Source organism: Oryza brachyantha, chromosome 3, assembly GCF_000231095.2.
Source record: "Oryza brachyantha chromosome 3, ObraRS2, whole genome shotgun sequence".
NCBI lineage: Eukaryota > Viridiplantae > Streptophyta > Magnoliopsida > Poales > Poaceae > Oryza > Oryza brachyantha.
Window position 1 is genome coordinate 22,732,164 of NC_023165.2, and position 14,386 is coordinate 22,746,549.

The 14,386-nt window shown below is 40.6% G+C and overlaps 1 protein-coding gene across 1 annotated transcript; it reads left to right on the top strand.

Annotated features, from left to right (window-relative positions):
• The first annotated feature begins 1,118 nt into the window (after window positions 1-1,118).
• On the top strand, window positions 1,119-6,329 carry LOC102721062 (nuclear transcription factor Y subunit A-4-like). The gene is made up of 7 exons (XM_040522429.1): window positions 1,119-1,322; window positions 2,272-2,574; window positions 4,134-4,237; window positions 4,352-4,423; window positions 5,152-5,325; window positions 5,521-5,644; window positions 5,736-6,329. Exons 2-7 carry the CDS (start codon window positions 2,295-2,297, stop codon window positions 5,798-5,800), a joined length of 819 nt encoding a protein of 272 aa, XP_040378363.1. The 5' UTR covers window positions 1,119-1,322; window positions 2,272-2,294; the 3' UTR covers window positions 5,801-6,329.
• Window positions 6,330-14,386: the final 8,057 nt, after the last annotated feature.

A 14,386-nucleotide genomic window follows, 5' to 3' on the forward strand; every position in this document is an offset into this window, starting at 1 on the left:
GCATCACACTTACACCAATAAAGAAAAGCTAAAACACTGTAATAACCTTGGCTTTATCAAATCCGAATACAAGTAACATCTGCTTTATCTATTTTCATTGTTTCCTATCTTGGTATTGAGTGTTTGGTTTTAAGTTAAACAACATGTTTATAAATAAAAAATAATTTATGAATAAAACTTCAATATATATATTTTTAAAAATTTAAAAACCAAGCCTAAAAACATAAACTTCAATTAAAAACATAAATTAATTTTAAATATAAAGTAGAAAATTTCAAATTTTGTACGGGGAGAAACGAATCGACGGAGATGCTAGTATATCGGTAGCTTTTCTTAAATTTTTTTTTGTCCTGTCCCGTACAGGTCTACCCGAATGCACACGTTAGAGGCTATCTCGATACATTGATTTTTTTTAGTTATTGATATACGAGATGTTTGGACGTTATATAGAGTATTAAATATAGATGGCTAACAAAATTATTTGAATAAATAAAGACTATTTTATTAGACAAATTTTTTAAGCCTAATTAACCCATGATTAGTAAATATTTATTATAGCATCATATTCACTAATCATGGACCAATTATTCGTCTCGTGAAATAGTCCAGTGTATGAGGCGAGTTTTATTAATAGTCTATATTTAATACTTATGATTAGTATTACTACCTTAACATTTGATGCGACGTAGGCCAATTTTAATGAGAGTTTTATGGGCAATAAATAGTATGTCATAAAGATATTTTTGATGATGTGACAATATATTAATGAAGAAAAAGATGAAATGAGTTTAGTGGAGATAAAACCTCGTATGTACTATTGTATGTACTGTTATCTAGACAGCTTGTGTCTTGTATGTAATCTAGAAAACAATAATAGATAAAACTATACATTGAGAGAGATATTTTGTTCTACTTTCAAACTTTTTAGTTGACATATCCCTCTAGATAATTATGTTGATAAAACATGCATCGAGTATGGCCTAATCTTCCACTCGCTCACCATTAACCAAGGCAGGCCAGGCGAGCTATCATCCACCTGTCCGCCGCGCGGCTGAGCTTAACCACCGCAATAATTATGGTCCCCTCTCGCCCAATCCCATCTCGCTCAGCATTAGGCCTGCCTCTCTCGTTGGCTAGAGCCAGCCAGTAGCAGCAGCAGCAGGGGGGAGGAGAGGAGGGATCCAGGCGTGTGCTGCTGCCGCGCGCGGGCGCGGTGAGCCCGCCCGCCTCCGATTGGCCGGCCTCTCTCTCAGAGAGACGACGAGGAGAGAGAGGGAGAGAGAGTCCTATTGGCCGCCGCCACCGCGCCTCCCTGCCCACTGGTCAGTACTAGCGGCCGCGGCCGCGTCATCTTCTTCCTCCCCCCCTCTCCCTCTTGGCCTGTCTCACCTTTTATCCCTCGCTTGCTCGCTCGCTGCTCGCCGGATCCTGGCTGCTTGCTGCGTCCGGGCTCGCGGTTGCGGCCGTGTCTTCTTTTTACCTTTTTTTTTCATTTTTGTTTTGCCGCCACGGTTTTGATGCGGCGGCTGGGGTGTTCCTATTTTGGCGCTGGTGGTTTTATTACGCGTCCGAATTTCGCGAGGGGTTGGTTTGGATTGGAGTGGATTTGATGCAGGATCTTGGTCGGCTACCCGGGAGGGAGGGAGGGAGGGAGGGGAGAGGGCTTCGAGGATGGGGTTTTGCTGGCCCTGCTGGGAACCGGATCGAGGAGAATTGGTACCGCCGGCCGCCGCCGCCGCCCCCGCGGTCGGCGGCGGCTCGCGTGGAGGGACGATTGGTTGCCGCCTCTCTCGAACGGAGGAGGAGGAGATTCTATACTTAGGCTGGTTTTTTCTTGTCTGAGCTCGGTTGCAGCTGTCCAACTGTATCGGAGAATCTTAGTTCGTACAGCCCCCACGCTGGTATCGCTGGAATCTTCTCTGGATGGACCAGTTCTTTCTTGGTCCCGTTCTCTCGTGTCCAGTTCCCCCATGGTGGTTCCGTTGGTAATTGTGCCCTAGTTGGAGCAGTAGTAAATTGTCGGTGGCTTTAAATGGCTCAAGCTCATCACTTCATCAGTTCTTCCGAGGATTCCGAGGTGTGGAAGAAGGTCAAATCTTTCTATTGCTTCGATCGAGTCAATGCCATTCATGCCCTGCTTCATGCCGCTGCTATATAGGAGCACCGAGCACGAGCAACGTCAATAAATTTGCCTGCTTTGGGTGGATCTCTTCTCTTCACTCACCTGCCTCTGCCTTTTTTTTCTATTGCTGCTACTGAAAACTGGACCAGGTGAGTGAACAAGCCGAGCGAGCATGGAGTCGAGGCCGGGGGGAACCAACCTCGCGGAGCCGAGAGCGCAGGGCGCGCTGCCGTCTGGCGTGCCGATACAGCAGCCATGGTGGACGACCTCCGCCGGGATCGGGGCGGTGTCACCGGCTGTCGTGGCGCCGGCGAGCGGAGCAGGGATCAGCCTGTCGAGCAATCCGGTGGGCGGCGGCGGCGGTGCGGCCAAAGGCGCGCAGGGCAGGGATGGCGGCGACGACGCGACGGGGGAGAGCAGCGAGGACTCGCGGAGATCTGCGGAGCCCAAAGGTCTGTTCTTTTTTTCCTCAACTAGTATAATGCACAGTTCTGTCCGGTTTTAGCTCTTCAGATCAGATCACACTTGTTTTGGGAATAAAACTGTATGAGTTGGCGCTGTTTAGATTCTTCGAAATGTCAAAAGTTTTGTCATTTTAAGTATTTTTTAGCAAAATAGATCTAAACAAAATGATAACTTTGTATTTGACATTTGATGTTTTGGACTAGCAAATTTCTCCTAAAAGTGTATAGGCACACGAACCACCTCTCACTTTTGTAAGAAAAAAGGACAACTTTTGCATGTTTCTAAACATCAACTTGCATAAAATACAATGTCAAAACTTTTGCCATTTCACATTTGTCATTCTAGATCAGGTTCTTGAGAACTACACTACTCAGATGTTTCCACTTTGTAGTATACTGTATAATACTCCGTACTAGTTCAGGAGTATCCTTTTGTGGAATAGAACGACGGAGTTAGAGATAGGTATTGAAATTAGGCTTCATAAAGACGGCACTTTTCCTCTTCTTTTCAGTCCAGGTTAAGAGGGTGTTTAGATTAAGAAAATTTTTGAAAGAAGTGTCATATTAAATGTTTGACTAAATGTCGGAAGAGGTTTTCGGACATGAATGAAAAAACGAATTTCACGGCTAGCTTGGAAACCGCAAGACGAATCTTTTAAGCCTAATTAATCCGTCATCAGCACGTGTTGGTTACTGTATCACTTATGGTTAATCATGAACTAATTAGGCTCAAAAGATTCGTCTCAAGATTTCTTCCGTAACTGTGCAATTAGTTTTTTGGTTCATCTATATTTAATGCTTTATTTAGATATCCAAAAATTCGATGTGATGTTTGTGGAAAAAAATTTTAGGAAACTGAGCCCAGTAGAGCTAAGGAGCGATTGTTTGTCTTTTTTGAAACGGTATATATGTAAATAAAAAATAATGTATGGATAAAAAATTTATATATGTATTCTTAGTGATATAAAAGATAAGTTTAGAAAATAAACTTCGGTGAAAAATCTCAAAATCAACTCTAAATTTAAGATTAAAAAAATAAATTTAAAAGATTAGGTGTAAGTCTTGGGGTCAGCTCGTTACTTATAGTTTTTTAAAAAATTCTTATAATCCTTGTTTTATGGTTTTCTTTCTAGTATAGAATTCTTGGTGTCCTGTTACTGATTTTAGGACTTTTAAAGATCGGATGACAGGAATAGTTAAAATGCCTTTTCTGAATTTTAGACATTGTAATGTAAAGTTTTACTTGCATAGTTCTATCTTAAGAGTTTGCTTCTTTTTTCAACATGTAAAGTTGTTAGCTCCTAAGTTTTATTCAAAAAAAAGCCAAACGAAATATTTAGAAATAAAAATAATCTATGAATAAATTATTTATATACCTGTTCTGATCTAAGAGCTAACGCTGAAAAATAAAATATGATGAAAAATCCTAAAATCTACTCTAAATTTAAGGTTGAAAATTTGAATTTTAACTTATAAACATAAGCAGAAGCGAAAATATAGAGTTGTCTACCTCTTTTCGGTAACAACTAATGCTGTTTGAATGCCAGATGGAAGCACTAGTCAAGAAAAGCATCATGCAACTTCGCAGATGACTGCTTTGGCATCAGACTATTTAACACCATTTTCACAGCTGGAACTAAACCAACCAATTGTATGCACTCTTTACTTGTTGAACTTGCTGTTTCTTATAAATCTTTTATATCTGCAGCTTGTGTCGACTTGTCAGTGTTCACATTGTCTCATGTTCATATCGCTCATTGCGCAGGCTTCTGCGGCGTACCAGTACCCTGACTCTTATTATATGGGCATGGTTGGTCCTTATGGACCTCAAGCTATGGTACTTTTCCTTGCCAGCTTAAATTATCATAAATTGCCTCCTACCTGTAGTATTTAATCCTTACTCTCTTAGAGTATGAGATAAATTTATTATCTAAAATATTGAAGAATTACAGATATTGGACTCTACAATCCCATCTTTCCCCCCTTATACTTATGCTTATAAGCCAAAATTTAAATTTTCTACCTTAAATTTGGAGTAGATTTTGGTTTTTTTATCATAGTTTATTTTTCAGCCTTGACTTTTAGATTGCCAAGAACACATATATAAAAGTTTTATTTGCAAATATGCTATTTGGCTTATAATCACCCCTTGGTGATTGCTCTCAAAAGGGTTGCTGAAATTGCAATGCATTATTTAGCTTTTTCTATTATTTTGTAAGCCATAACGATTTTTTAGGCAGGTATTCGGATTTACATAAAACACCTATTGCCAGAGGGATTAAGAGCAACGTAAGACAGACTGCAGGCATAGGCACATAGCTACACAAGTGATAGAGTAACAAGAGCTTGGACAGACCTTAACAAAAAATGGTTTTTGTGGTTAGCAAAAAAAAGGTTGCTTGTGTAGTGTATGGAAGCCTGGAAAATCACTATGCTAAAAAATGCCTTTAGGTCGAGTCCACCGCTTTGGCTATACTTAATGTGGTTTAACTTTATACATATTCAACATTTGCTTTCACTGTTCCTGGAGCATTGCTGAGCTGCCTGCCTTTTTGTTGTGTGCAGTCCGCACAGACTCATTACCAGCTACCTGGATTAACTCACTCTCGGATGCCGTTGCCTCTTGAAATATCTGAGGAGCCTGTTTATGTAAATGCTAAGCAATATCATGGAATTTTAAGACGAAGGCAGTCGCGTGCAAAGGCTGAACTCGAGAGAAAGCTTGTTAAATCAAGAAAGGTTAGTGAAGTCTTATTTCTGGCCTCCTGCTAATTCTGCAATTTCGACTCTATAAATCGTGTCCTGGTTGGATGCCTCTGATTTACTGAAGTGTTTGAACTTGATAGTTTGTTAAGCACTGGCATTTGGTGTTCTTTGACATTACTGGCATTTGATGTGCTCTGTAATGATAGGGGCATTTGTTTGATATTGCAGCCCTATCTTCATGAGTCTCGTCATCAACATGCTATGCGAAGGGCAAGAGGAACTGGTGGACGCTTCCTGAACACAAAGAAAAATGAAACCGGTGCTCCCAGCGAAAAAGCCGAACCAAATAAAGGTAATGCAATCTCTTCACTTTGGAAGAAACAAATGTCAGTGCTCCAGTAACGGCAATTTCATTTCTGACAAACGGCTTGTGTATCCAAAAGGAGAGCAAAACACCGGGCATCACCGTGTCCCTCCTGACTTACAGCTCCTACACAAGGAGGCATGAAGTAGCGGCTCAGCAAACCTAGAACAGTGGCTTCCGTCCATTGGCATACACACTCGAGGGTGGATTCTTGCTCAAGCATTGCGCTGCCGTCTCTCAAAATGATCTCCATCGTGCGAGGTGATTAGAGGTTCATTCTCCTGAATGATCTATGCACCGACCATTGATCCTGGCAGAGTATAATCTGGGTGTATGAGTCCATCTGAGTGCCAATGTCATGGGTAGATCTGCTGTTTTCAGGCAATTCATTCTTGGCTTTCTGTCCCACCCCATGTTGTTGCAAGTTAAGCTAGCAGTGCTCGTCTTAGTGTCTGTGAGACGTACTTGTAAGATTAGTGTAAATTAGTGTAAGCTGGAATTTGTAATGCTGTATTATGTGTTTGTCGTTCTAATCTGAACCATAACAAAGGCCAGAGCTGAACTCGTTATGCATACGTATATTACTGTGGCCAGGTCCGTGTGACTGTATCATTTTATAACGGCAGAAACCTGTATAAATCCTGGTGCCACTCTTGATTGTTGCTTTGCTGTATCTGTATGTTAGTTTTATTTTTTTACTGTTTAGTTTTTCACTGCTCTCTCATTCCCTAAATGTTTAACGCCAATGACTTTTTTATAGATGGTTGATTATTCGTCCTATTAAAAATTTTTACATAATTATTAATTATTTTTATATTATTTTATTTGTTGTTAAATATAATTTTATGCACATATGTAGCTTTACATATTTGATAAAAAAATTAAATAAAACAAATAGTCAAATGTTTATAAAAAATCAACGACGTCAAATATTTAGGGAAATGTACGAGCATGCCCAATACCGTCCCCTCAGCTCGTGGTCTCGAACTTTAGCTAGGCTCAGATACCATGGTGGAGGTTTCAGATTGGCTTCAGGGGTATCAAGGTAGTAATCTGCAGAGGCCACGGATGACGGTTTGGGAGAAGAGAAATGTTAAATGTGTGGTCAGACGCCTAACCAAGGGAGAGAGGAACGAAGATAGCGTCACTCCCGCCAAAGGATTGATGACCAAATCTGGTAAGTCAGCTCGACGCAGAACAATGGAGAAAGTGCTTTTGGATGGAAGAGGGTATACCTGCCCAAGCCACCAAATTTGTGAGCATAATATAGGGCTTCAACCGCTTTCGATTGAGATTATGATCCTTAAGGGATACAATATTCTATCATAGTTTGTTTTTTTGGTTGAATCAAAATGAGAGGCTCACATTGGTTACAGTAATCACTAAGGGGCAAATAATTTTTTTATAAACACGATAGCTATATAGATTTCGATAATGTTCAGGATATTTCTGGTCCCCTAACATAAACAAAGCATGCCTATATTACTGCCTACGATTTGGATTCTAAATAGGTATGTGAAAACTAACACCATAGACTGAGGGCCTAAATAGGTATGTGAAAACTAACACCATAGACTGAGGGCACCATGCATTGCTCATGCCACGATAATCGTGCATGACATTAAAGTTAAAGTGGGCATGAAATTCCACATACATGATAAGAAACACGAGAGTTAGAGAAAATTTAATAGTAGAATCAACGAATGGCTATAATCCTATATAAAAGCTAACATATATAAGAGATTAGCTATGAGGTTGGATCCTTAATTTTTGTCCTCACTCTTCTATCTCACTTGGCATTTAACAATGTCGTCTTCCAGCACACGTATAGATAGCTCATGCATGGGAGCTTAAGGTCTAACACTACTTATTTTTTTTCATATTCTCTCGTCCACATAAGTTTATAGTTGTCTTATAGCCTACTATTATCCTTGGTCTAGTTTAAAAAAAACAGTCTTGGTAAGTTTGTGAAAATAGTGTTTGTGGCAATATTTTGTGTTGTTGCACCTATTGTTAAATTAGGTGATTCAGTCTTCTTTTGCATAGAGAATATTTGAATAGATTTTATAGTATTCGAACAAAATCCTATAAAATTCTTCCGTCCCAAATTAGTTGTACGAAGAGATTTAAAACAGTGCACACACATTCCTGTGATAAGAGTGAAAATGCAAACACTAAATTGCATGTGACTTGAGAGGTGTATCTCATTAATTTTAAGCTTTATATTTGTTCTTTTCAAAACTTTTTTTTGGATATTTTTTCATCATTTCGCAACCTTTTCTCATAATTGCTAAAAGGAAAACTTAAACTTAAACCCCACCTAAAATTATTCAGGAAAAAAATCATATTTAAAATTTTGGTGTTCCAAGAGAAGGAAAAAAAAAACCGGAACTAGAGACGAGAGATTACCGTTGTCACGCCACGCGGGGCCGGCCAGCGACACTGCCCTTCCGACTCGCCCCCGACGACCTCTCCTCCTGCCGCCCGCTCTGCTGCCTCCGGCAATGCACAGCCCTCGGCCGGCGGCTCCGGGCGCGGAAGAGCAGCATCCCGCTGCCCGGCCGCCCGGGGCTCCTCCGCCACCCCGCTGCCCGGCCGCGGGGGCCGGCTCCGCCGCGAGTGGCCCAGAGTCGCACGGCGCAGGGCTGACGACCGTCTGCCCCAACCGCGCCGCGTCGCCCACCGGTGCTTCCTCCCGTGGTAAGATTTCTTTCTGGTTTCCGGTTTCCCCGTATGTTGGTCGAACACAGTCTTCCTTCCTTCCGTCCTTCCTTCCATGGGAGAAACTGCTGGAGGGGTTGTCGTGTTGATTTGAGCTCCCGCACGCCGCACTGAACCTTGCATGTTCTAGCAACTGGGTTCGTCCCCTTCATCTTCTGTCTACTCGATCTGAAAATTTCAGAAAACAATGAACTGACAATAAATTGCACATTGCGACATTGGCCATCGGGCTAGCTTCAAATCTGGAAGAATTAGCAATCATTTCGGCATCTACCCCCGGAAATAGACAACATCTGATTCCAACCTAGAAGTTGTTTTTTTTTTCTGAGATAGATGGAGTTGGTTTGATTCACACATTTAGGATGGGATGTAATGATCTGGCGGTAGCATTGTGCTACATATTGGAACCACTCTGCATGGTACGCATTCTTTTCTTGTCTATTTTCAAGTCACGTTTGCTTCCCCTCAACCTTGTGAGCAAGGTATTTGATTGAAAAGAAAACAAAAATCAATGAGTTTGGGTTTAGTTTCTGTGCCACTTACTGATTAAGTACAACTAGCTACATTCTTAGACGAAATAGAATAACATGAAGATAATTGTGAAAGATCGGAACAAGTGTGCTGTGTTATTTTCCCCAACGTTTCTCAGTTTTTTCCTTGGTTTTTTTCGTGCACCCTTTCCGAACCGCTAAACGATGCTCTTTTTGTAAAAAAAATTCTATATAGAATTTTATCATCTCACTTTTCTAAAGTGCATTTTCATCTTTGTAGTAATTGATTGCATCGTTTCTACCATTAAATGGCAATCACAGAATCACAAAATCTTTCATCTTTCAACAAGAGAGAACAACCATGTACCTTTAGGCATTCCCATAGATTCTTGTCTTGGACGAATATGGCTTCTTGAAGTGTAGGGGACAATTCAGATAAATGTTGGTACTCCCTTCGTTCCATATTGTAAAAATTTTTTGGACTTACCTAGATTCATGCGTCGATCAATGTATATGACTTATATATGTCATGATTCACAAGCATATAAATAAATCTAGACAAAGCTAAAAAGTGTTACATTGTGGAATAGAGGGAGTACCAAATAAAAATATTTTTAGGGTGCATCCAGATAAATTTATCAATAGAGTGCATCCAGTGATCCATATGAACCAAGACATTTTTGCATCTTTCCCCACTGAGAGTTGCTATCTTGTAAGGATTTCAATTTGAGCAATGTAACACTCTTAGAGAGGCTTTTTCATTTCTATATTAATTGTATGCGTTAATTGTTTTCTTATTTCTGCAATTTGGGCAGATGGCCGAGGTTGGTCTTATGAGATGTCGGATAGTCACCTTGATGCTTACCATCGTAGCTACCTGCTGACAACCACACAAGTCCAGAAGGGGAAGCAACAAGTAGAGCTAGGCACTCTAAAACAACGAGCACCGCATAGGGCGTGGAGTATTGATCCTCGTTGGATTCCTAGGTATTGGTATAGTTTGTATTGATGTTATACTCTACTTACAGGGGTGTACAATATGTTGGTTACACTTGTTTCAAAATTTGTCCACAGGCTGCGAGCGGCAGGGTTGCTCCCTCTTTCTAGGATGGTCGAAGCCACCCACGATCACAAGAAGATCCGAGGTATATCATGGTGTTTTCCGTTTAATCGTTCCCTTCTCACTGCTTTGGTAGATCGATGGAGGCCGGAGACACACACGTTCCACCTACCTGTTGGAGAGATGACCATCACTTTAGAAGATGTGTCGTACTTGCTCGGTCTCCCATGCTCAGGCGCTCCGGTTGTGCCAAAGGACATTGGTTCAGCATGGCACACTGAGATTCTTGACAGGTTTGGAGCTGCTCACCTAGCACTCCTAGGTGACTATCAGTACAAGCCCTTCATTAGCAGTCCGAATCGGCTGTGTTATGTGCCACGTACCGTGCACTATGTGATGGGTGCACTACGTTCAAGAATGGTGCCAGTTTTAGCGACAGTCCCGCTCCCACTTTGGGTGGATGTCCTCTACTACTGCAACTATGGTCATATGAGCGGTTTGAGATTGGACGCCCAATCTTTGACATGACCCTGAATGACTTTCCTAACCACTTGGACGACGACGTAGACCAGCCCACATGACCCCGCCAATTCTGAAGAGTACATCCGATGGTACCGTGCACGTACACGTATTCGCATCAAGCGGGCGGCCGAGCCGCCTCCTCGTTCAGTTCATGTTGCTCCGCCTCCTCCTCCAGTTCATGTTGCTCAGCCTCCTCCGGTTCATGTTACCCCACCTCCTCGTCCAGTTCATGTTGCTCTTCCTCCTCGTCCAGTTCATGTTGCTCCGCCTCCGGTTCATGCTGTCCCGACTCCTCCTCGTCCAGTTCATGTTGCCCCGCCTCCTCGTCCGGTTCATGTTGCCCCGGCGGATGAGGAGCACCCATCTCACGTGGATTGTTCGTCTCATACAGCGGATGGCACGAACCCTCACATGGACCATGTGTTTCGTGCAGTGGTATGGTTCATATCTAGGAAAGTATTCTAAACTCATCCTCTCTTATTTATTGCATGCTATCTAAATAATCATAAAAAATATAAAAAAATTATAAAGATAGATTAATATAAGATATATCACTACACAAACATGCAAGTTTAAATATGACTTATACAATTCACAACAAAAATAATAAATTGCACTCTGAATAGTATACGTATACTCACAGTCATATTTCTTATGGATTGTAAAAGTCATATTTGAACTTGTATGTTTCTGTAGTGATATATCTTATATTAATCTATCTTTACAATTTTTTAAAATTTTTTTGATGAAGATAGCATGCAATAAACGAGGTGATGTCCCCTCGAGGGTTTAAAATCCACTCCTGTTCATATCCCACTCTATTTTCTTTTATCTGCAAACTAAGGGGAGGTTGAGAAAAGTCAACCGACATATTTACAAAGAAAAAATTATAAATAAAAAAATTTATATACGTGTTTTAACCAATCAAAAGCCAAGGCTGGAAAATAAATTTTGATAAAAACCCTCAAAATCTACTCTGAATTTAATGTTAAAAAATTAATTTTAGTTTATAAGCACAAGCATAATTGAAAAAAAAATTGGGCTCTAAATTGCTTCTCGATGTGTCCAGTGAATGTATTCAGTATTGCAGCATGACCTCGCCTGGGAGGCGCGTGCGGAGGCCGCTAGCTTGCGAAGCCGTGTTCAGCAACGCCTGGAGATCACCGCCGACGAGCTGTCCGCCGCGCTTGGACGGATCGTGGATAGGACAGCCCGCATACTGCACCTGACTCCGTCTCCGTCGCCGTCGCCGTCTCCATGCCAGCAACCACCACCGCGTATGCAATACCCAGCTCCACATCCACCTAGCCCCGGTGTGGGAGATGCATCCGCTACTGCTGCTTCTAGCTGCAGGGGAGCAAGAGGCATGCCGGCCAATGCGTCCAGCCATGGCACCACATTGCAGACGCACATAAGGCCGGGTCGTCCGTTACCTGCACATCCTCCTTCTCCCCCAGGTCGATCTCACTACTTTTTTTTTTTCTTCTCAATAACTAGCTACCTGACGTACGGCATTGACATATTTCTTGTGCTGATGGCATTGTCTTTGTGTTTATATATATATATATATATATATATATATATATATATATATATATATATATATATATATATATATATATATATATATATATATATATATATATATATATATATATATATATGCTTGCAGCAGTGCATCGGGTGCGTTGCTACAACACGGGTATCCCCATGGGTGAACCGAGGAGAATGGATGGTGGCACATCATCCGACTCTCCCGTGGACGATCCGGTGCATTTGGCATGATACATGAGCAGGAAGACACCATCGAGTTCGAGCCATGGCCGACGACGCGCCCGGCAGAGATCAGCAGCCGGTCACAGCCACGGCTACACGGCTGCACGTCGACGACGCGTGGAGTGGCCGCTAAACGAGCCCATTAGATGTACGCTTCAGCTATAGGCAATTCTAGAAGTACCTGTTTATTATTCCCTACTGGACCACAGCAACCATCGAATTGAAAACCAACCATGTTAATCTCTTTCGAACGGTTCAATCATCATGCTTTTCTGCTAAAAGATGGCATGCATGCTGTTTCACTGCGCTGATTTGTAAAGTGTGACGTTCCTTTATTATTAATTTTTGACGTTATATCAAGAAGTTCGCGCATGGATTCATTTGATTCCATGTGCATCGCTTCATACTTTTGCACCGGTGGTTTCGATAATATAGCCATGCATTTCTTTAAATTCATGTAGAAAAATGAATTCTTTTTGGATGGAGGTATAACTTTATAAATGTTTCTATTGGCACCAGGCACCATTATTAATGTACACTCTATGAGCTTGGGATAAATGTTTTCTAGACTCCTATAAAGATGAGTAATAATGGTGGTTAACGGTGAATCTGACACATATTTCAGTATTAACTCTCTCTTTTTTTTGGAAAGAAAAAATAATAGGACTTATATATCAAACTATTTTTATTAAATCTACTTTAATAACATATTAATTATATTTTTTTAATAAAATCTTGTTCCAACGCATGGGTAATACGCTAATTTTTCAAGATTTTCGCATGTTCAGTTTGTTTTTCAAAATTCATCTAATCCTATTGAGAAACAAAATCAGAGTTGTTGGTTTTAAAATTTGTGATATGAATTTAAGCATGATTTCTTATGTGTGTTTTGCTGGACAAAAGAGAAAGTAAATGTGTGCATGCCGTCTCTTAATGTTTTTCTGTGCAATACTGAACCAAAAATCCCAAAGAGGGGAACTTACTAATATTGTTGCCTCCCAGTTCTCTCAAGACTTCAAGAGTGATATTTTGGGATGCCATAGTCAAACACTTCGTACACAGCCCCTGAACCATCTCCCTTAGCCTCACTTACTAGTATCAGCCTATAATGTCATGTTTAATACTCCCTCCATATAAGACGTTGGCTAGTTCATTTTTGAACTAGCCAACATCTTACAAAAAGATTAGGTGGGAGTAGCAATACTAGGTTTTTGCTATATGTTAGGACGGAGTATTAGGGATAACTGCCTTCTGATTCTCTTATTCCCTCCTTGTCCATTGTTCTATTAGGTTACAATATTGGAGTGTGATGAATCATTAGTTCTCTAGCCAGGGTTCACTTTGCCGCTTAACTGTTTTGTTTACCACGGTAATTGGTCAAATCGCCGCGGCACGGTAGCGGGTACCGGTGGCTTGATAAGAAGAAATTCAATTTTTTTAAAAAAAATACTAGAATTTTTTTTAAAAAAATACTAGTAAACTTGGAGTTGTAGAGCAGTTTTTGCGAAAAACAACATCACAATTACAATGATAAAAAACTAATATAAACCAATTAAATATAACAACAAATAAATAATTTTTTCAGAAGGTACACTATTTATTCATGCCCGAGCTCAACCCAACAAGGGAAATATCATCCCCCTCTTCCCCATGTTCGAACCAAACAACCCACTGGTTTCCAAACCCCCTCTGGCCCCCTAGGACGCCAGCCTTGTTCTCCGGTGCTAGATTTGCCGCTTTTGCACCTCCATCATGCATTAATGTATTTTAAATATTTGTATAATTGACACTATAATAGTTATATAATATACACTTTAACATTAATATTGTATCTGGTACATTAGGAATTTAAATATCAATTGTGTTATATATTTATTGCTTAATTTGAAATTATCATTTATAATTGTTTGAATGACAAACTTTTAGCAAAGATTATGCTATTTTTTCTATTTACCAATTGATATGTCATACATGTACCACATATATTATAGTGATTATTTCCTAATTTTCCTTAATTGTTAAATATTTTATGTTTTTTTAACCACACAATAATCGTATGAAACTGCGTGGTTTTGTCAATAAAACCATCGACGCGGAGAAGCCGTAGATACCACGGAATTTGAAATCAAATTGTTTGAACCCGGAGTTGTTACGGTTTTT

Excerpts from the sequence above, each read along its gene's own strand:
- LOC102721062 (XM_040522429.1), top strand. The coding sequence starts at position 2,295 with ATGGAGTCGAGGCCGGGGGGAACCAACCTCGCGGAGCCGAGAGCGCAG. Across the intron at positions 4,238-4,351 it reads TGGAACTAAACCAACCAATT|GCTTCTGCGGCGTACCAGTA; the intron begins GTATGCACTCTT and ends CTCATTGCGCAG. Across the intron at positions 4,424-5,151 it reads CTTATGGACCTCAAGCTATG|TCCGCACAGACTCATTACCA; the intron begins GTACTTTTCCTT and ends TGTTGTGTGCAG.